Raw genomic sequence first — 16,825 nt, 5'->3', positions numbered from 1 at the left:
GAGATGCCAGCTGGGAAGTGTAATCTGATACGATCCATTTTCAACACTATCATGTAAATGTTTAAATCTTGAACCCAATGCCAGAATTCTAATCTTCAAAAGGAAGTAAATATTTTACATGGTTTGAGAATGATGATTTGGGCACAGCAAATTATGATGGTCATTTCTGTATCTACTGTAACTGTAGATTAACCCTGTATAAACAGTTATCAAAGGATTTTAATGAATTCTGGCAGGGATAACACCCATAAAGACCAGGAAGGAACTGACAATATACCATCGTTCAATGCACAATCTTCTAGAAACCAATCAGTATGAAGTAGGGGAATTTAGCCCAGGTAAGTGATTACGAAAGTTCTTACTTTAAAGTTCTTTACTAAACGGAACTGTGAAATCAAATCTATTCAGATTGAATGAAATGTATACAATGAAAAAAGAATCAGGAAAGTTTTAGATGAGAAAAAAGACCTATAATGCCAAAATAACAGGCTCATTTCCACAGATTTTGGCAATTCTGGAATCCTATGGCATTCAGATGGCAAATCTTAAAAAGTTAATAATGAACAATTTGTTTGATCAAGTATAGCACAGCCTCTAAAAGATATGATGCATCTAGTCCCATTTAGTGATGTGTAACATGTCTACGCTGATCCTAGATCAGCATGCATAAGTTTAGCAATGTCTAAATGGATCAAATCATTCATCAATTTTTGCAACACACATTTTAGAAACCATCACATGGTAAAGTCATGATAGTATGATAGTAAAGTCAGAGTAAACACACAAAGAAACACAGTGGTTAAGGTTGAAATATAGAACCTTTTTATTTCCATTTAGAGTAAATAGTGTTGAAAATCTGAAATAATATTTAAATAAGGTTTACCGAGAGGACCTTTGGATTTACGTTAAATAGTAAATATAACACCTTACATGCCCAAATCCAGTGACAATGAAAATCTTCCTTAAAAAGTTTTTTTTTGTGATTCATTTTCATATTTTCCCTTGTAAGAAATAGTTCAAGTATAAAAATTCCCAACAGTGTAAAATAGCCCATCTGATGAATATTAAAAGCAGTAGAAGCACAGCTATTCAACCTTGACAAGGACTATACATTCTAGTGTATGAAGCAGCATGTTGTTTAGTTTCTGCCAGGAGATTTTTTTGTTCGTTTTTTTTTTTTTTGTGTAGCTTTTGTATTTTTTTCCGAAATCTTTGACAGTCCTAGATATGACGAAAGAAAAGAACCTGCCTGCAAACAGGCCTGCATTTTAAATAAACATCTTACAATAGGCATTAAACCCAGCCGATACTGCAGCCGATAATGCAATGTTCTAAAATTCAAAAGGCATATAGAAAAAAATAGAATTGTACAGTGCACATACAGAATTGTATCTTAAATAAGTCCTACATCAACATTTCTTTTTTTTTTTTTGGTTGAGTATGTTAATAATATTACAACTAAATCTATTAAATAACTTATAATAATAATAATATGCCATGAGATGAATGAATACATTATATTAATACAGTACCGCCTCCAAGTAGTCTGTCCTCAGAGCGCAACATACAAACTCTCAAAATAAATATCTTAAATAGTAGATCTCTTTTTCCTCTTTAAATAGCATTACAACTGTAAGGCACACAAAGAACCCGCGTACTGGAGTTCGAACTCTCGGCTTTAGTGCTGCTTACTAACACACAGATGTTAAGGTTAGCTCTTTTTTTTAAGGAGAGAATGGAGAATGGATTTGTCTCTCACTAGGAAAGACATGCTGGTGTGCAGACATATAGGTGTTTGCTTGGTTTTTCAACAAGAACACAAAAAAAGAACAGAGATCATTTTCAATGATATGGATTGGTTGACTGATAATAGTCCATAGGTACAGGGATAATGTGTATGTGTGTGATTATAAGTAAGTGTGTGTGTGTGTGTGTGTGTGTCTCCATTATCTTTCTCTCTCTCCCTTGTTGCGCTTTGGTGTCCCATTCCAGAGAGGAGCTGTGCAGAAGGGAGAGGTGTTGGACACACCGGGAGGCCGGGATGGGTGTTAGAGAGGGTGTGCATGTGTTAGAGGGTGGGTGGCCTGTGCTTAAGCCTCCAGCCCCTCTCTAGGACAGAGGTGGAATTGCTGACAGAGCTGTAGAGGACCTGTTCCCAAACGGGCCCAGGGATTAAAAAGTGACAGCTCAACAAACGAGCACAAGTGATGCGTTCTTTCCAGAGCCATCCGCTTGTGTGTGTGTGTGTGTGCGTGTATGTGTGTGTGCTTGTATGTAACTCCCCACACAACAGCAGCTGCTGCTCCCTGCCTCCAACTCCCAGCCTCCAGCTGAGTTTGTAGCTGTTTCTTATTCTCTACAAGTATGTATGTATAGTTGTTTCTGTGTGCATATATACACGAGTTTATACCCCTCCCCTCACTTAAACAGTGTTAAGGAAATAAGTATAGTATTGTGTGTATAGATATACTTAAATGTATGTACCTGTGAGTGTATGTGTGTGTGTGTGTGTGTGTGTGTGTGTATTGTCCATGCAGGCAAATAATACAACATCATTGTGTCCTTTCAGAGCGCCCTCAAATTGTTCGTTGTCCTTCAGAGAGAGGGGTCGACAGAAAATCTCTGCTTTTCTTGCAGTTTGTTTTGTCTCCTGGTGGCTTGTTTGCTTTGCATAGGTCAAGAGGTCAAAACAGGAGTCAGGAGTCAGAGAAGGGGAACATTCAGCATCAGGAAGATTAAAAAACAACAACAAAGGTAGTTCTGAACACGTGAAACAAAGCTACGACTACGCTTTCCTTTACTCCATTCCTCCACAGTTACATCTACTATTCCCTGATTGGCAGAGTTTGTCTTTACTAATTCGCTGGAAAATGCTCCATTTCCCTGATCATCAGAAAAAAAACAACAACGTTAACGACTCGCAATGCACGTGAGAAGACAGAACAAAAAGAGCCCTCAAATAAATGATAATAAATATATATATATATGTATAAGTTACAGGGCTTCAGATCCAAAACACTGTGGGGGACACCTAACGTCCTTCGACAACAATGAAGAACGGTCTCCTACGTTAATGACAGCATTGGGACTTAAGGCTTCTTCTACATCTTCAATCCACAGTGATTAGTCATTGCGTTCTCCTTTAGCAATAAATATATATATTTATAATAAACTACTTCACTAGTAATCATAAAGATAACAGTAACATTACTGATGATAATGGTAAAAAGTTAAATCGCCCTCCTTTACACTTTTCTGTGATTTTTTTTTCTCCCACATTTTCTTTTTTTCTGTTTTTCTCATTTTTTCATTGTTATAATTATTATAATTTTTTTTGGTTAATCACAGCAAGTTGGAAAGCAATGGAGTTCCCACCTCACTAATAATCATCATCTCCAGCAATCATCAATTCTCCTCTCTCTCTTATTATCTCCTTTTTTCTCTCCTCCAGCGATAGATACGCCCTTCATCATTACCACCATCATCATCATCATAAATAATCATCTTCATCCACATCCCCTTCACAGCTGATGAGCAGTCGCTGGGCGCTGGCTCGCTCCCCTGGTGTCTCCTCCTCCTCCTCCTCTCCATGCCAGTAGTTGCTATTGCATCCGGTCGGCTTGCAGCTGCTGGGGCTGGTACTGGCCGAAAGCTGCGGCAGCAGCGGCCGCAGTGCCTGGGGCGGCAGCAGCTGCCAGAGGCTGCTGCATGGCATAGCCATAGCCGGCGGTGGCCACGTATCCGGTTGCTGCTGGAGATGCTGCATAGGGGTACTGCTCATACGCAGCTGCAGCGGCTGCTGCGCTTGCATACTGTGCATATGCAGCTCCAGTGTAGTCGATGTAGGGTGATGAGGCCGTGGCGGAGGCAGTGGTCGGCTGCACGTGAGGGATGACCACACTGGGCTGCACGAAGGCCTGCGGGTACACGTAGTGAGCTGGAATCCTGCGAGACACAAAGGCACAGGCGTCAGTTTGCCACAAAGGCTAAGTAGCATCAAACCGCATGAGCTTTAAACTGCAGAACCACAACCACAGGGCAAAACCCACACTGCGGCCAAGCACCCCCCCACCCACCATTACCCCAATCCAAGAAACACCCCATCCCGTTGTCCAGTAACACCAAGGAAATGCCTGCTAGTGGTTATTAGAGACAGATAGGGTTGCCAGAATAGATATATCACTGAAATTAAACATACACTGGAGCTGCACAAAGCTCCCAAAGACAGGATTTAAAGACCTCCAGAGAATACTCTAGAAATGTGAATCCAACCTTTTCCACAAAGGCCTGGCATGGAAACTGATTTTCATTCCAACTCCAGTTAGGTTGTATTTGTTTAATCAGCTGTTTCCACTTTGACAACTGAATGAAACATCTGGAAAGTAAACCTTGTAGCCACACCATCTATTTGTGGACCAGATTAGCGATGACCCCGTTTTGGCAGATGTTGCCCTAAAATCACAGGGTCCGCTGTGGGCCGCTGCGACTGGGGAAGGTAGGACCCTGGGGAAACGGAGAGAAGATGAGGGGGGCATTGTGAACTTGTCACTGCCACTTTGACAGCTGGACAGTTTTCAAAAAGGGACGCTGCTGGCTATTTCCCCCTCCGTGCTTAGACAATGAGCTTCAGGCCGGACAGCGCACACAGAGGGGAGTTTTGATTAAATAAGCAATCAGGAACAATGAGCACATTCTGCCTTTCATTACGTACCCCACTGCACTTCGACAGGTCCTCCCCCCTCTTCTGCTTCCCATATCAGCTTGCTGGCTTTGGCAGTGGCACAGCGTTTTTAATTGATGAACCTCAAATTGGAAAACTCTTAGAAATTACTGATTAACAGCTTAGAGGTTGTCATTACAGCAAAGAAAGAAATGAGTCGGTTACGGCTGCAATAGAAATGCCATTGCTGCATTTTCCAACTTAGAACCTTTATGTTATCCTTAGCTTTATTATTTGTTTGCTTTATTATTACTAATTTTTTAAAAGTTGATTAGCAGCCTAAAGGCTGATTTTTTGGTTCTCCCTCATTTATTAAAACCCTTTCGTAGGTGCTGTATCTCAGGAAGGTACGAATGTCTATGCCTTTTTTGTTTTCTGCATTCATGTAGAGGTGCTATACCAAGTAAACTTGCCTTTAGTAGCTTAAATCTCTAAAATATCTAAAATCTGAAATAGGGAAAGAAAATTTTGGGAAATGAGAGACACATTTGTTGATTGTAATATTTTTTTAGTGTAATAAGGGAAATATTTTAAAAAAATTGCGGTGCTATATTATATTATTGTTAATTTAAAAAACTTCAAAATTCTAACTTTCCAGGAGAAAACAATTTTACCTTTCAACAGAAGTCAATTTAATGAGATATTATTCACAGCATTTTTCGAGAGTTTCTATTGAGCCATTCATTGTAAAATGTACAGAAATTTAATTATGTCAATTTGTAAATGGATTGTTATATAGCGCTTCCTGACCATGTGTTTTGAAATATGGTCATATTTTTTATATAATATCAATGTAGAAAAGGATTGAGAAGAATACTGTCAATGAAAATGAAAACTTGTCAGAACATCATACAGTCTTTCTAAACTTCCATCATATGTTGTCAAAAGGTTCTATCATGGCAACCCTATTTTCAGCACACCATCATACAGTCCAAACCAACAACAAACCAAAAACCATGGCCCCAGATGAAGAAGCAGGCCTACAAACACAGGCGTCAAAACAAAATAAATACTCGTCACCCACACCAACTCAACACAACCCAACCACTCACACAAAGCACAAAAATACAGGGGGGGGGGGGGAAGCCATCTCCAGCGCTCCTTCCACTCGGGTCAAAGCTGTTCTTATGAACTCCTGTGGTGACGCTTCGCCGGCCTGAGGTAACAGCTCCACTTTAGTTAATGTATTCGGACAAAAATAAATACATCAAGAATAAGAATAGTGATACTTAACAGTTTAGGACGACACACACACAAAAATCAGGGTTACAAACACAACACAGTGCCACAGACTCAGCACACACACACAGAACACAGTTTATAAAGTAAAAAGCACACACACACACTTACAGTATAAATAACAACAGACTAAACATCATAAATAAGATACTCATACAAACATATAGACTATAAACATGCAGTTCACCAGTAGCAGAGCAGCTTTCCTCTGCATTAAACATCTGACTTATACTATATGGCCAAAAGTATTCATATGAACATTTACTGTATCTTCTAAATTCAGAGGTATTAAACATGTTCTCTAAACATGTTATCTAACTCTACTGACCTACTGATTATTACCCAACATCATTATTGCTGTGAGGACTTGATAGCAATCAGAGGGGACAGGAGGTTTGATGATCACCCTGTCTCACCCCAAAATTACTTAACCCATAAGTAATAATTGGAGCATCATCAATCCAGAGAACACAGTTCCCCTGCTCCACAGCTTAATAGAAGTACCCACAAACATTTGGACATGTAGTGTATGAATGTCCAGATGAATCTGTGTATAATAGTATATAAAAGTGTTGTTTAAACGTAGCTTGGGACGTTTTACATTAGACATTAGACTCCCACTGTTTCTTTTGAGAGGCTATAGTAAAACTAACCCTGTAGTGTGGTGGTTGTGCTTCATCATCGGTAGCTCTCATTGGAACTTGGTTACATGACTTTTAAGGATAAATCAGTAATCAAAAATGTTTTGGGATTAAAGCAAAGTGTCCAAATAATTAAAAAAGGAAAGAACATATGTGAATATGGGTACAGATATTTGTACAAATTGTCAAAATTCATAAATTGTGTTGCTATAAGAGCATAACCAAATCTATGACAGCCTATAGTTTGTTTGATCTGGTTCACTTGGTTTGGTTTGATTGGTTTTCCAACAGGAAAAAATCATGTTTGCCAAGTGTGCCAAAAGGTGTCAAGACAAACTACATGAGAATGCTCTGTCTGCCTGTCTGAAGCAGAGCTAGAAAGTAAATACAGGAAAAAAGCAGTGCTGATTTCTCTGTAGTTTTAAGTTTTCCAGGTTAAGAGTCGTGGTGTTTAGTTGTTTGGGTCCGTATCCAACTTCTATACACTCCTGCTCAAATTAATCGCAGTAAGGCTAAAAAGTGCAGGAGTGAAAGCACCCTTAGTTCATACCCTTCTTTTTCTTTTGTGGTAAAAAAGTTAACATTGGTTCTGGTTGCTTCACTTGTTCACTTCTCAATTAAGAAGCTAAAAGGAAGATTTTGTCCACCTTAGCCTACCTCTTACAGCAGTGACTCATCTTCCAAATGGTGATTTCCTGACATTTCTAGAAATCACTTCCTATAACATCATGTTCCACATACTGTACACATGATGTGTGGAGCACAGGATCGTATTACTTAAATGCCCCATAGCCTCCACAGCTCACTCTCCGTTTGAGTGACAGGAGAAGCTGGACTTGGGCTATTTTCATCTTCAGCAGGAGCTGCTGTGGTATGTTCCAAACACAGCCTGCCTGAGAGAAAAAAAACATCACACCATACTAGTCTCTTCTTGTTTGCCCACGTTCTCTTTTCTTTCAAAAAGATTCAGAGCAGAATCATTTATGATTACCTCAGCATTATGACAAAGAATCTCAACACATTTTAGAGCACGAGAACTGATTTAGGATCAGGTTTTATTGTGGCTAGAGAGGGCCTTTTCTAAACATCTCCTGAAGGCTGTTCAGGCCAAGTGATCCACAAACGGCCTTTTATCTTTTTATCTTGTCACACAAAACCACAGCAATTTATCTAACCTATGTCTTTTTGACCAACAAACAAACAAACAAACAAACCTTGTACAGCTAGATGTGCAAATTTTAAGCTTCCTGGCCATTTCTCTCTCCACATTTTTCACTAAAACTCAAAGCAGAGCACACATTATACCCATTTTATGTATTTACACTGGCTCTATATTACCTATTGTCCTATTGATTTATATAACTCTTTAATAGTTTATAAGGCAATCCACTGCCTTGAACCAGATGGCAAAAATGCTTGTGATGTGTAAGATCGCCTAGATCCACTGGATCTATTTAAATTGCTCCTCAAAGCTGGACTAAAAAAATGGCTGATGTTGCCTTTAGCTTTTACACTTTAAACTACTGGAATAGCCCTTCCATTAGAGCTGAGAGGAGCTGTAAGAACTGATATTCATAACTGAAAACCGAAACTTAATTATACAGTTTCAGTTTTTTCAGATTTTTTTTACAGGACCAGTCTTTTCTGCTGAGTAACTGCTACAGTGAATCACTGATTCAAGGTGATAGTGAACACCAAACAGCTGGGTTATGCCAAATACTGTGGCCCAGCAGTTGTAAAGCAAATAGAGTGCACGTCCTGTGGGACTCAGGAGGCCATTTCCTCCTCAGGCACCGGTTAAAAATACTACTGTTACCAAGAGCCACGCCAGGCCAGGCCACAAACATTTCCCCCATAATGGACTTACTAGACTGGACTGGACTGTTGCGGGCAGTCTCATTAAAGTTCATATCTAAATAAAGGTTCATTTCAGATCTAATGCCATGGAGACAGGCTCCATCAAATCTGCCTCCAGGGAGCACACCTGTTGGCATCTGCTGAAATCCGAGTGTTGAGATCCAGGACCTTCAAAAGTCCAACAGGGCCGGAGTAACAGATGCATTTTAAGCTCACTAATAACTGCATAGTTTCGTTCATCACATCACGGTTCTAATTTAGCTCTATGCATGCTAGGATTTCTGCCTTTAATGAAATAGCACACAGTGTTTCGCTACACACATTTTGTAGCAACAGCCAAAGTTATTTCAAAACACTGAAAAGGGGTTTTAATTCAAAATGATTAAAGAGAAATAAGGAATGGCTCTTTCAGGTAGAACCTTAATAAAAAGTGTGGGCTGCTGAAAAGCATTGATTAACCAACATAAAAGACTTTATAGTTGCATCAAGTCTAGAAAAGCCACTAAACACACAAAATCATCTAGAAATGTACAACTGCAGTGTGAACACACTACTGTACAAAAAAAAAAAAAAAGGCAGCTGGCCCATAGCTGTTGTGACTTCAGCCCAGTGGACTGTTGTCTCATTTTGACACTGCCGTGTTGGGTTTGGCCTTGGGTCAGCATGAGCCAACTGCTCCAAGGTCAACACCATGAGGTTCCCATTCAAACGCCCTGCACTGCTTCCTGACAGCACTCCTCACATCAGCTCATGCACTGTTGCTATGCGAGAGATGCCTTTAAAGTGACGCTGCATCACAGCGGGGCCTGTTTTTCACAGTGGATCTCACTGCTACATGCTCGCAGCAACCCTGCCCCCAAAAGCTAGAGAGATAGAGAAAGAGAAAGACAGAGAGACAGAAAGAGAGAGAGAAAGAGAGAGAGAGGGCGTGAGGGAGTAGGCTTTATGCGACTGCAGTGTCAGCATTATGGCCTTTGTGTGGCACAATGGAGAAGCTTGTTTTCCTTAACGCTGCACAGGGCCATGTGACGAAGGCTCGTTCAGGGGGCCGTGCCATCCAGACAGTTGTTTGTGTCACATTGGGATGGTGGGGTGAGGTGATGGGGGCCTTGCAACACCGCAAACACATGCAGGCACACTGATACACACACTTTCACTCCTCACACAGCAGACGAAAGAGTGTGAAACGTGAAAAAAAGGGAGAAAACAATGTTTCCTTCTCTAATTGTTCACTAGTCCTTCTCCACAACTTCTACTTCAACATGTTTAAAAAAAATGGGAAAAAAGGAGTCTCAGGAGGCGGGCCCGCTGCTCGCCCTTGCGTACAACAACACATCAGTAACTGAAGGTCTCCAGGGATTCTGGATCCACTGCAGGACGCCTTATAGGGTGAGAGAGAGAGAGACAGAGACAGAGAGAGAGAGCAAGAAATGAACAGATCACAGAGAAAGAGTGCAGAAGAGAGAAGGAGAGCCAAGCGACAAGTCCATCACAGTCACTACAGATGTGAGTGGGAACCAATCAACCAAAAAAATACATAAAATAATCAAAAACAGCAACGTGCAGGCAAGTTGTTGTTGGGTTGTTTGTTTGGTTGAGTGGAGGTTGGGTGGAAGAAAGGGGTTTCAACAACTTCACACACACTCACACACACAAAAGAAGATGGCACTCACTCCAAAAAACAAGACACCAGAAAACAAAGAAACAAGCTCCAGCAAAAAAAAAACCCAAATAAAATAAAAGTAAAAAAAGCATCAAAAGGGAAAACCCCACTTTGCTGCCCCTAGCAAAGTTATTACTCCTCCACAACACTGAAAACCAACACCCCCAAACCAGCCTCCCAGCCCTCCCCACCCTAGTAAATGAAAAAGCACACAGTTTAGCTATTAACACCACTTCATAACGGTAAAAAAGGCACACACAGCTCTATGTACTATTAAAAATGAAAGTCCAAACCACAATAAAATAATAAAAAAAACAACAACATACATGCATCTGTAATCACCATTTCGAGCTTGTTTGTGTGTGTTTGACTTTACAGGTACAGTAGCTACTGATCTGTGCTATTCCTCAAACCATAGGTTAGCTTAACCCATATCGAGCCTGTCGGACCAGAGAAAGACAACATTGAGTCAGGCTACAGCCAATTAAAGAACATCTCACACATACTTACACACACACACACACACACGTTCTAATACACTCACTTACACACATGTAACATTCTTGCTTTCTTTAGCGCTTACCTAATCTGATCAATTATTCAGTAGGAGGAGTGAACCTGAGGTCAGGTATTGGTGACCATATTCAGCATAAGGACAGGATGGAATTGTCTTTTATATCTGCATTTGTTAAGCAGTCTTGGTGGTATTAGGACAAGCTTAAATCTAAGAATGGTGGAGGATTAGTATTATTTGTATATAAATGGTATCTTGAGAGGACTGCAGAATAGGAGGTACTGGGATAGTCTTAATCCAAATTCTGGTTTTAGATGCAAGCCTAATTATTAAGTTTGGTATGATTTGGACATAGTTTAGACAGATGAATGCAGTGTAGAAGGTCCCTGAACTGTTTAAGATCTAAGACTTAATGGAAAGACTTTTTTATATTATTTAGAAATGGTATAGTCATATAACTGCAGCCTGAAATGTACCTAGATAGTCTTGGGTCGAAATCTAAAATGGTAAATTAGGAATGCATTAGAAATTGTGCAATGACTGCAGAGTCGGAGATACTGTTTTACAGTTTTAAATTAAAATCTAAATGAACTATGTTTAGTAGGAGTTGGACATGGTACCTCTAGATGACTGCAGTAGTAGAAGATACTGATGACAGTATAAAATCTAATGAAATAATGGAAGTTTTAGTATTATTTGATATGGCACGGCCATATAATTGCAGTCTAAGTCTAAGAGACTAAAATATTCTTAGTTCTAGACTTAAACAGCAGGTTCAGTATGATTTGGTCCAAATATCCAAATCTATCTATAATGTGGGAGGTAGTGGGATAATCTTAAATCCCAGTCAAAATAGCACTTGAATTGGACATTTTATGTCCAGAAGAGCACAGTATAGGAAATAGGGGCTAGTATTTAATCTAAGTGAAAGGCAACTTTGGCTTAATTTGGACACTGTATGGCCAAGCTGCTGTGTAGAAGGTAAAGGTACTGAGACAGTCCTAAGTCTAGGTCAATATAGCAGGTTGGTATGATTTGGATGCGGTATGTCCAGAGGGCTGCAGTGTAGGAGCTACTGGATAGTCTTAAGTTCAAGTCTAAAGTAAGTTTTAAAATTAGCTGGACATGCTCTTTTCAAAGAGCTACAGTGTCAGTGGCAGGATATGGCAGGATAGTCCTAATGCAAACAGAAAATGAGTATGTTCTAGTATAATTTGGACGTGGTGTCTCTACATGACTGCAATTAGCAGGTACTGGGAAAATTCTAAATGGAAGTTTTAGTACAATTTGTTATGTGCAGAAGGCTGCAGGGAAGGAGGTCTTATATGTATTATTTGAATCTGGAATGGCCAGAGGACTGCTTGTGTAGAAGGTACTGGAATAGTCTAAATCTAAATGGCTAGTTTTGTATGATATAGACATAATATGACTAACAACGGCTGGAACCTTTCTCACCCTGAACACACACAGTCAGCAACTTTTCTCATTCTGTGGAATGAGCTGCCAGCACTTACCCATAAGGTCTTTGGATGAAAGCTGGATGAATCTGGGGAACGCCAAACGTGAAACCTGTGCACAAATTCATGAAAACAAAAACCTACAGTTAGTTTTAGTTATTTTAATTTATTAAAGCATACAAAGCTGCCTATTCTAAATCCAGTATCATGTTTATAAATGAATACAGAGTTGTAGCAGACACTAAAACCCTTACCTGGCTGCATCACTCGTGGCTTGGCTCCCAGGTAAGCCAGGTTTACATTGGCTTTCCTGCCATCGATAATGGGGTTTGGGTCCTTACAAGCTCTGTCTGCTGCAGAGCGATCTGCCATAGTCACCTGTGTTCAGACAAGCAGGACAGAGATAAAGAAATCTCACTGAACATAATGTTGAGCTAATACTGCCAGCATCTTTTACAGCCTTAATAAACGGACTTTTGTAGTGATATTTTTCCTCTTAGAGGATTTCCCTGGGGTACAGTTTTAAATATGATGTAGAAGCTACACATTTGGCTAAACATTTCAGGAACAATTGTTACACTAATGCAGTGTAAAAATTAGCTAGGATTACTAAATAAGTAAGAATCAACTGACTGGTTTCATTAGACCAGCCCATATTTTTCTAAAAGCAGCATTATTCAAAAAAAAAAAAAAAGACATAAATGTCTTAATATACAAAAATACTGTAATGTAAAATGTTATTTTATATCATAGATTATAAAAAATGTGCATTTTGGATAGATTATGATATATTAGGCCTTGATATAACACATAAATAAATACCTAAAAATAATAAAACAATAGATTAAAAAATTACATTTTTAATAACTTGTGTCTACTATACAAGGTACATGAGGACAATTTAGATTGATTATACTTTCATATGTACATCTCTTATAGCTTATAGTACTGTTAAAAAATGACTTATATTTGGTCAGTATAGGTGGCACGTTTGTATTACATGTTATAAAAATACAGTCCAAATTTTAATATAACCCATAAATAGCTAGAAATATCATAAAACACCCAGAATGAGACACTAGTTGAATATGTGTGCACTACTGATGGAATATAGAGATGTTTGTGGTTAATTATACTTTACTAAAATTATTTTAGTAATACTAAACCAAAAACATAAATAAATAAATAAATAAAACTACTATTATCTGTTATAAAATACTGTTCATTGTGTATATATTATGACATTTTGGTTGTCTTAAAATATGTAACACAGACATAAGTGGAGATTACAAACAATCATAATACATCCTTTTTATTGACGTGTGCTCTAGGTATGGAATTGGGAGGCAATTATACATTTGAGGTTGATTATTCTTTTATACATAGTACATAATAATTTTGTGCAACATCACTATGTTTTTATCTGGGTAATGGTGGCTGAATTAATTTCTATATTTCTGGGAATCGTTTGGCTAAGAAATGGCAGGAGTCAAGTGGGCCATAATTAGCCTGGCATTTCATATGACAACTGAACCAAAAGAAAAATGGTACAGATCTGGCATACTTTTAAAATATAGATGCTAGGAACAATTACTAGAATCACTTTTTGACAGAACATGTTAAATGGTAAACCATGGAAAGAACGCACAAACAAACACAAACAGACACACAAACAAGTTGCCACTGTTGGGTCAGTGAAGCTGGCTAGCGAACAGACAGCCAGTTTGTTTTGAAATCCCACCACATCAGAGAAACTGTGAGACTCCACTTAAGCTGTGTGTGGATGGTCAGTGTTTACTCTCTGACCATGAAAGGCTTTATCAGGGTGCTCTTAGCCCCACAGCTGAGCCAACAGAGCCCCATTAGGGTAAAGTTAGATGGGTCATGATTATCCACACTGCCTAATGGCTGTAGTTTCGTTTTTCTTGAAGTATTTATTCTCAAAAAGTGAGTCAGCTTTCCAACTTAAGTTCCAGTCTTTTTTCCCCATGGGTACAAAAGGCACGACCTCTCAGAGATAACCATGAGCTCACAGGCTCACGTTAACAACCATTACCAAACAGGCAAAAACAGTGTGGTGAAGAGGGATGTCAGATTAGTTGTGTGTTGCTTGGTAAAGCAAGAAAATCCAGCTTAAGATCAGCTTTTGCTGGAAGTTAGTTTTGGGTGAAAATAAGCTTGTCTTTAATGTGGTTAAAAAGCTGGTCATCCTGAGAAAAACATACACTAAGCTGCCAAACAATCTGGTTAAACAGTTTTTGAACAGCATGGTGTATGCTACATATCAAGAACAGATTTTGCTGGAAGCTGTAGGTCTGGTAGATCTGGTATATGTATGATGCGTATGGTCTAAGCTGGATTTTATTAATTAACAGGGTTGAAAATACACAAGGCTGCCAACCAATCTGGTTAACCAGCTTTTGACCATCAAGGTAAATGTTGCATTTGATTATGTTCATCCTAGTTCAGTTCAAGACCAGCTTTTTCCAGAACATGGTTTTGAATGGGGATGGTGCAAGTTTATTTTTAATTGCCAATGTGGTGGTCATCCAGAAAAACATACACTATGCTGGTAACCAAGCTGGATAACCAGTTCAAGACCAGCTTTTACTGGAAGTTGGTTTTGGATGGGGATGGTCTAAGCTTTGTTTGATTGCCAAGGTGTATTTTTATGGTTTGGTCAATCATATTGTCTTTCTGGCCATCATGGTCAACCAGCCTTGGGCATGTTAGTTATGCTAGTCAACCAGCATGACCAAGCTTGAACATTTTAATGGTAAAGAACACTGATGTTTCCAGATCAGATAAACCAGCAAACTCAACCCAAAACATACCCTACAATGGTCAAGAGCTCAGCCGGTTGGCCATGCTGGGTTTCAGCTGGATTTCCCCCACTGAGAAACCCCCCAAGCAGCCAAACAGTTAGGTTTAGCTGGCTAATCGCACTGTCATCAGCTGTCCCACCCAAGCCTGAGAAAATGAAGGAGGAGAAGCACGAGTTTGGCTTAAGTTTGGCCGAGTTTGGTTTGATTTAGAGCCCAGCAGAATGCATGTTTTGGACTGACTCTTCTTCCTCTCTATCTTTTTCTTTCTTACAAACACACACAAACCCACTTACTCACACTCTCACACTCATACAGAGACAAACACTCACAGCGCACACACAGAGCACAGCACAGTGGTATTTTAGCACAGTGATGTCATATCAACATGTGTGAATCCTCAGTAACTCTGGCGTTACACTGGATGGATAAAATGTATAAAGAATAAAGTGAATGTTGGCTACTTACAAATCCATACCCCCTGGACTTCCCAGTCTGCCTGTCTGTAATCACCACAGCCTCCTCGATTTCCCCAAACACTTCAAAATATTTCCTCAGGCTGGAGTCCGTGGTGTGATAGGGGAGCCCACCGACGAATATCTTGGTGTAGGTCGTGTCCTTTTGGGTGGTATGCATCCTTATTTTGTTGTTTTTTATTTTCTGTACAAAAATAGAGCTATACTCAAGTGCAAAACGAATAGTTAAGGAGAAAAAACAACGTAACTTAGTGCAATGTATTATAATTCAAAGTCGAGGCAACTTTCCTGCTAGTTAACTTACTTATATACTTATATATACTTATAATATTCTTAAAAAAAACCCTGGTAAACGCACGACACGAGTTCCGAAACAAAAAAAACAGCTTCTGAGGAGTATAAAACACGGCTTCAGGCTACAAACGAGGTAGATTTAGTGTCAGTCAGGAGGAAATGTGGAGCGGATTGTGCCGGAGATCCTCAGGTGGGTCTGAACGCCCCTGCGTAGATAACTGACGTTACTTCTGCTTAGTGCTTCTGACCCCATCGCTAAATGCGCCTGCAGAGGGCACGCCCACTCAGAGCAGGGAATGGGCGGGGCGTGTTTAACATGTCACGCCCATCGCACGCGCTTTCCAACAGCTGGGCAGCGGCACAACAGGGCGGTTTTGTGTGTGTGTGTGTGAGTGTGTGTGTGTGTGTTGAAAAAGCACAAGGCTGTCCAAGAACACTTGTTGCTTTGATAAGTGTGTGTGTGTGTGTGTGCGTGTTTGTGAGGCTTTCACAAATCACACATCAACTCCTGTATTGTTGCAATATTAGCTAGCCGGCGTTCCTGTCAGTAGAGCTGGGCGATACAGTAAAATACTTATCATGATATTTAAAGACATTTTCATGCTATACAATTTTTATAACAACATACATCCAGCTCACAATTTATCAGCTTTTTCAGGTAGCTGGTTTTGGATGGTCTAAGCTGGTTGTAATTTACTGGTTCACTACATTTTAACCAGCAAAGTGTATGCTGCCTTTGATTTTCGTCAATGCTTGCTTTTTAAAGTAAACCTTATTGAAAATGTATAATTACAATGATTACAAAAATAAACATCCGCAACAATAACAAAACATATTGTCTTCAAATATTCAGAAATTAATCAACACAACAAACAAATTAGTCATCTAAATTCTAAGCATTAGAGCGATAAAGATTCCCAAAGAAAGATTCACATCTTATCATCTTATACTAGTCATACTAGTTGACCAGCTATGTCATGCTGGGCAACCTGCTTGGTCTTTCTGGTCATACTGGTCATGCTGGTCGAAAAGCTTGGTCTTGATAAGTCAACCAGCTTGGTGTTGCTGGTCATGATAGTCAAAAAGCATGGTTATGCTGGTTGACCAGCTTGGTCTTGTTCGTTGACCAGCTTGGTCTTGGA

The 16,825-nt window shown here is 39.5% G+C and overlaps 1 protein-coding gene across 1 annotated transcript; it reads right to left on the bottom strand.

The window, feature by feature from the left end:
• Positions 1–799: 799 nt before the first annotated feature.
• Positions 800–15,925, bottom strand: rbm24a (RNA binding motif protein 24a). The gene is made up of 4 exons (XM_015604909.3): positions 15,382–15,925; positions 12,346–12,469; positions 12,149–12,203; positions 800–3,945 (listed from the first exon to the last, which is right to left on the bottom strand). Exons 1-4 carry the CDS (start codon positions 15,547–15,549, stop codon positions 3,603–3,605), a joined length of 690 nt encoding a protein of 229 aa, XP_015460395.2. The 5' UTR covers positions 15,550–15,925; the 3' UTR covers positions 800–3,602.
• Between the last annotated feature and the right edge of the window lie 900 nt (positions 15,926–16,825).

The sequence above is a fragment of the Astyanax mexicanus genome, chromosome 3, assembly GCF_023375975.1.
Source record: "Astyanax mexicanus isolate ESR-SI-001 chromosome 3, AstMex3_surface, whole genome shotgun sequence".
Taxonomy (NCBI): domain Eukaryota; kingdom Metazoa; phylum Chordata; class Actinopteri; order Characiformes; family Acestrorhamphidae; genus Astyanax; species Astyanax mexicanus.
The sequence above is the reverse complement of the archived record's forward strand: the minus strand, read 5'-3'. Positions and strand labels throughout refer to the sequence as shown.

What these genes read in the sequence shown, in the direction of transcription:
- rbm24a (XM_015604909.3), bottom strand. Translation starts at nt 15,549, where the DNA reads ATGCATACCACCCAAAAGGACACGACCTACACCAAGATATTCGTCGGT. An exon ending in AGTCCAGGGGGTATGGATTT is followed by an intron (nt 12,470 to 15,381) that starts GTAAGTAGCCAA and finishes GTCTGAACACAG; the next exon opens with GTGACTATGGCAGATCGCTC. An exon ending in TTCATCCAAAGACCTTATGG is followed by an intron (nt 3,946 to 12,148) that starts GTAAGTGCTGGC and finishes TGTGTCTCGCAG; the next exon opens with GATTCCAGCTCACTACGTGT.